The sequence below is a fragment of the Charadrius vociferus genome, unplaced genomic scaffold (genome assembly GCF_000708025.1).
Source record: "Charadrius vociferus isolate BGI_N301 unplaced genomic scaffold, ASM70802v2 scaffold1140, whole genome shotgun sequence".
Lineage (NCBI taxonomy): Eukaryota > Metazoa > Chordata > Aves > Charadriiformes > Charadriidae > Charadrius > Charadrius vociferus.
Window position 1 is genome coordinate 106439 of NW_009646351.1, and position 6003 is coordinate 112441.

At 61.6% G+C, this 6003-nt stretch overlaps 1 protein-coding gene across 1 annotated transcript in view; it reads left to right on the forward strand.

Annotated features, from left to right (window-relative positions):
- CLPB (ClpB caseinolytic peptidase B homolog (E. coli)) overlaps positions 1-6003 on the forward strand; it is a gene marked incomplete at its 5' end in the record, with an annotated part of 103707 nt that overhangs the window by 96789 nt on the left and 915 nt on the right. Inside the window, 3 exon segments of the mRNA XM_009894103.1 lie at positions 361-517; positions 4587-4660; positions 5402-5624. Of these exon segments, the coding sequence (XP_009892405.1) occupies positions 361-517; positions 4587-4660; positions 5402-5624 (454 nt within the window).

Consider the following 6003-nt stretch of genomic DNA (forward strand, 5'->3'; position numbering starts at 1 on the left):
ACCTCTCCCAGCCTGTCCTCCCAGCAGAGGGGCTCCAGCCCTCCCAGCAGCTCCGGGGTCTCCTCTGGCCCCGCTCCACCAGCTCCACGAGCTGCCCCAGCCCACCCCCTGCCTGACATCTCCCAGGGCTTCCATGGAGCGCGTCCCGGCTGGGGCAGGCTGGGACCGTGCGCAGGGCGAGTTACTGTGATCCCTCGGAGAAGTGGGGTCTTCTTCACCCTCGGCAGCTCAGCCCTGCCACCCCCTCAGTAGTAACTCCGCTCGGGGGGGAAAAACGGGACCCGTGTCCTTCCGCCTCGCGTCTCGGCGATGTGCCGGGGCACGGGCTGACGCCACCGGTGTCGCGGGGTGTTGTTGCAGGGCCGACTGACGGACGGGAAGGGGAAGACCATTGACTGCAAGGATGCCATCTTCATCATGACCTCCAACGTGGCGAGCGACGAGATCGCCCAGCACGCTCTGCAGCTCCGGCAAGAGGCCCTGGAGATGAGCAAGAACAGGATCGCGGAGAACTTAGGTACTGGTCTTTTGATGTCGTACTCCACATCCCTAAATCATCCGCCTCGTCCCTGACCCGTCCCGTCCCTCTCGTTCCGTGTGACACCACCTCAGCTCTCCCTCTGCCAGGGAGGAGCACCAGACCCTTCGGTGCCTCTCGGCTCTCGCCCCCATGGCCACCCCTCTGCTGACATGTCCTCCCGGCCGTGGGGAAGCCTCGAGGGGGCTCCTCCGCCAGAAGGGAAGGCGCCGCCACCTCTTCGTGTGCGTGTGAGTCTAGGAAGTCGTGCTGTCGCCTTCTAGGGTGACCTGTTGCCGAGAAGTCCCACAACCCCAATCTCCACCTCTCTCCCTCCTGTCGTACCTCCGCCTTTGGGCTTGCCCTGGTCTGAGAGCCTCGCTCCTCGGGGTCACCTCCTCGAGCTCTGTCTTTGGAGAAGGGTTTACGTCCCTGGAGCCCCTCTGCTGGGAGGACAGGCTGGGAGAGTTGGGGGGGTTCAGCCTGGAGAAGAGAAGGCCAAAAAGGGGAGAGCTCAGAGCCCCTTCCAGTGCCTAAAGGGGCTCCAGGAGAGCTGGGGGGGGACTTCTTACAAGGGCATGGAGTGATAGGATGAGGGGGAATGGCTTCAAACTAAAAGAGGTAGATTTAGTTGAGATATTGGGAAGAAATTGGGACAGGGAACTGCTGGAGAGAGTCCAGCGAAGGGCAACCAAGATGATGGAGGGATTGGAGCATCTCCCGTATGAGGAGAGGCTGAGAGCGCTGGGACTCTTTAGCCTGGAGAGGAGAAGGCTGAGGGGAGACCTTATTAAGGCATACACGTATCTAACGGGGGGGTTGGAGGAGGATGGAGCCAGACTCTTCTCGGTGGTTCCCAGTGACAGGACGAGGGGCAATGGGCACAAGTTGGAACAGAGGAAGTTCCGTCCAACAGACGGAAGAACTTCTTTAGGGTTGGGGTGACGGAGCAGTGGCACAGGCTGCCCAGGGAGGGGGGGGAGTCCCTTCTCTGGAGGTTTCCCAATCCCGCCTGGATGCAGTCCTGAGCGATGTGCTCTGGGCAGTCCTGCTTTAGCAGGGGAGTGGGGTGGGTGAGCTCTGGAGGTCCCTTCCAGCTCTGAAAATTCTGTGGTTCTGTGAAATTCTCCCCTGTGCGGGCGGTGATCCCCTGGGGCAGGTTGCCCCGAGGAGCTGTGGCTGCCCCATCCCTGGAGGTGTTCAAGGCCAGGTTGGACGGGGCTTGGAGCAACCTGGGCTGGGGGAGGTGGCCCTGCCCAGGGCAGGGGGGGGCACTGGATGATCTACAAGGTCCCTTCCCACCCAAACCATCCCGTGATTCCATGAATTTCACTTCCCCTCGGAACGGGAGCCCTGGACCCACACATCAGGGTCCTGTGGAAAATTTTCCAAAAATGTGAATTCGGTAATAAACGGCGAATTGAGCGGGGCAGGGACAGCCCCCAAGATCTGAACTAAACAGCTCCGCTGAAGGCGGCAGAATCCCAATTTATGTGCCTCCACTGGTCGGCTGGTGATAACTCTGGTGGCCCCAGTGCCCGGTAGGTGAGTGCTGTGCCCAGGACGGACGGATGGATGGACGGATGGACAGAGGGACGGCCGTGCCCGCACCGGGGGCCATCCCCTCTGGCTCCAAAACCCGTGGCGGTTCGTGCGCACAGGCGCTGGCACGGGGACGCACCGTCGGCGTCGTGGGCTGCTCTGCCTGCGGGTCACCGGGCAGCCACGAGCAGCGGCTCCATCCCTCCTTTCCTCACCAGTCCCCAAAAACTCATCATTTTGGTTTTTTTTTAAGACCCTTTTATGGTCTTAAATGTCTGGAGACACATCTTCCGTTGGGTACCTGGCGGCTGTGGCGTGCGGTGTGCCCAGGAACCACAGCATCGCCTCCGTTGGGAGCAGGAAAAAGCGCTGGGTTTTGGCGTCCGATGTATTTTCCAGCTTCTTCCTCGCTGTCTCTTCCTTTTTATTTCGAGAAGTGGATGGATGGCACAGCTGGCTTAATTCAGAATCTTTAAACTTCAATCAAACTAGGGAAAGGACAAAGCATTGCCGGCAACTGAACTTTCGAGAATAACATTTCGAAATGCCAAGCGCTTTCCTGCGAAATGAGGAAAAGCATTGAATTTTAATTTCTAGACCCGTACCGACAGACGGCCGCGGTGAGCGTCGCCGGAAAAGGCTCTCCGGCTCGGGAGCCTGCCTTAAATTGAGTTTCCTGGAGCTCCTCGCAATTTACTCAGCTCTTTGGCTCCCAGATCCTCCTGGAGAGCGGGAGGGCAGCGTCAATGCCGGGCCGGGCAGATAAATGGAAAGATAGAGGGAGGGAACCGCTTCCGCGGCGTCTCTGCGGCCGCGGGGGGAAAAGCGGGGGATAGCGCAGGCGGCGGACGCGGATACCGGGAGCAGCTCGGGCGCTTCTGCCTTCCGCAGCTCGCCTCTGCCGGAAGGAGCCTGCGACTTGTGGAGAAACCCGCTGGTGACCCCTTTAGCAGAAAGGAGAAAAGTGAAACGGGCCAAATCCTTATCGCCGAAGACGTCCGCACCTCGGCCGTGGGGGATGGAGAAGACGGTGATTTCGGAGGGCACGGCACCGCTTGGTTGGGTGCCGGCAGCGGTGTTGGTCCGGTGGAGCCCCAACGGCTGCTTCTGCCGTTGGTGGGGTTGCGACAGTCCTTCGCCACGGCTGCCAAACTGGGGACGGCACCAGCACCCAGCGTGGGTCTTTCTCCGTCGCCCTGCCTGTCAGGATCCGACCCCGGAGCGCCTCGGATGTGAGGGGTCTGATTCCCGCTCAATAGATTCCTCACTGACCTGGATGAAGGGATGGAGTGTGCCATCGGGGAGTTTGCTGGTGACACAGCACTGGGAAGGAGGAGTGGGTGACACACCAGAAGGCTGTGCCACCATACAGCGAGACCTGGACGGGCTGGGGAGGTGGGTGGAGAGGAACCTGATGAAGTTCACCCAGGGCAAGTGTAGGGTGCTGCATCTGGGGAGGAATAACCCCATGCATCGGTACAGGTTGGGGGTGACCTGCTGGAGAGCAGCTCTGTGGAGAGGGACCTGGGAGTCCTGGTGGACAACAGGATGGCCATGAGCCAGCAATGTGCCCTGGTGGCCAAGAAGGCCCATGGCATCCTGGGGGGCATCAAGCAGAGGGTGGCCAGCAGGTGGAGGGAGGTCATCCTCCCCCTCTGCTCTGCCCTGGGGAGGCCACATCTGGAGCGCCGTGTCCAGTTCGGGGCTCCTCGGGTCAAGAAGGACTGGGAACTGCTGGAGAGGGTCCAGCAAAGGGCTACGGAGATGCTGAGGGGAGTGGAGCATCTCTCTGCTGAGGAAAGGCTGAGGGACGTGGGGCTGTTCAGTCTGGAGAGGAGAAGACTGAGGGGGATCTCCTCAACGCTGATCAGTCCTTCAAGGGAGGTGCCGGGGGATGGGGACAGTCTGTTTCCAGTGGTGCCCAGTGAGAGGACAAGAGGGACCGGGCACAAAGGTGACCATGGGCAGTTCCATCTCCACCTGAGGAGGGCCTTCTCTGCTGTGAGGGCGGCAGAGCAGTGGCACAGGCTGCCCAGAGAGGTGGGGGAGTCTCCCCCTCTGGAGCCATCCCAAACCCGCCTGGACGCCGTCCTGTGCCACTGCTGGAGGTGCCCCTGCTCTGGCGGGGGGTGGGATGGGGGAGCTCCAGAGGGCCCTTCCAGCCCCCACCAGTCTGGGATGCTCTGATCCCCCTCTGAGCATCCTCGCGTTAAAACGGCGCGTGGAGGTAAACGGGTGAAGGAAGAGGGAGGAAGAACCGGGGCGGTAAAGACAAAGCGGAGAGCGCAGGAGGGCGGCAGACGGGGAAAGCCCCCGGTGGGACCGGGCAGTCAGCCCGACCCCGGCTCCACCTGCGGTCAACCCAGGGAGATGGACTCCGGCCAGAGCTGTGCCACCGACAGGCTCCGAGGTGGGCTTTGCTCCCGGCCGAAGGCACCGCCGACCCGTCCCGTGCCCGGCGGGAGAGCAGCCACTCTCCCACGTCACCCGCTGACACCCTCTCTCTCTCTCTCCTTCTCTCCTCCAGAGGACGTCCAGGGCACCGAAAAGATAACCATCTCCAAGCAGTTCAAGGAGAAGGTGATTCGCCCCATCTTGAAGGTACGGATGATGGGGTTTTTTTTTTCACGTCTATAGTGTTTCAGGTGTCCTCAGCTTTGGTCATTCGAGGCAATACCCACCGTACTCCTCGCCAGCTGTCCCCCAGATGGGAGGGAGAGGAGTGACGTCGCGTCATTATTTTTAATTTTCAGCCTTTAAGAAGTAAGCTCAGAGCTCGGGAGACATAAATAACAGCTTCTCCTTCGCCCCCCTGGGCTCTCGCACGGGAGCGGCGACGCGGGGCGAGAGGGGGACGTGGGGCGGGAAGGGCCGCGGTGGCATTTTGGGGGTTCTCTGCTCTCCCGGGGTCCGCGGGCGAGCGTGACGAGGAGGAGGAGGGCGGGCAGGGGGGTGAGGTGGGAGGTCCAGAGGGGACTTGAGAACCCACCGGGAACCTCCACCCTCAGCGCTGCCGCAGAGGGGCCGGGAAAGCCTGAGCGCAGCGACAACCTCCCCGCGACGTCGAGTTTCTTTGAGATGTTTCTGAAGCCCCTTCTCCTCCGGAGAGCGAGAATTCGTCCTCCCGGCGGGAGGCTGGGATGGGAACCTCAGCGCTGGGAGAGCTGTAGGGCAGCGAGGGGCGTTACTGGAAGAGACTGGGGCAGGAGCGGTCGGCAGTAGAGGCTGGAGCTGGGCTTCCCCCATGGGAGAAGTTCCTTTCTAGTTCCTCCTGCTGTCTCCGGAGAGACAACCCGGGTCACCAACCCCGTCCCCGCTGACCGTCACCCCTCGTCCCCGCAGGCTCACTTCAGACGAGACGAGTTCCTGGGGAGGATCAACGAGATCGTCTATTTTCTGCCTTTTTGCCACTCGGAGCTCATCCAGCTTGTCAACAAGGAGCTGAATTTTTGGGCCAAGAAGGTAAAAGACCATCCGTGGCTTTAGAGGTGACTTTTCAAGCGATGTGTGAGCCGGGGGAAGTCCCTGCCCAAGCCTCCATCCTCCCGGTGCGGGCGCAGAGCAGATGCGCGTCTTTACCATCGTCTCACGCGCCGTTCAGCGGGAGGGGACCCCGCTCGGGAGCCGGGGGGACCTCTTGGGACGATGGGGGACGGTTTCTCCTCTGTTGGGGCAGGGATGAGCTTCGGGCCCCGTTCAGAGATGTCATGCGTCTAATTGGGCTTTGCGCATCTGAGCTCTCCCGGGGGGGGGGATGGTGAAACGGGATTTTGGGGACCGCTTGCTTTGGTGGGTCTGGCCCGATCCTTTCCTCCTGGGCCCAGGGATGCTCACACGCCGCCACGCTGCCCGCGCTGTCCCCGCCGCTCACGGAACGGGGTGCCGGGGTTGCCGGAAGGCATCGGTAACTCTTCCTCCTCTTCCTCACCCGGCAGGGCAAGGCG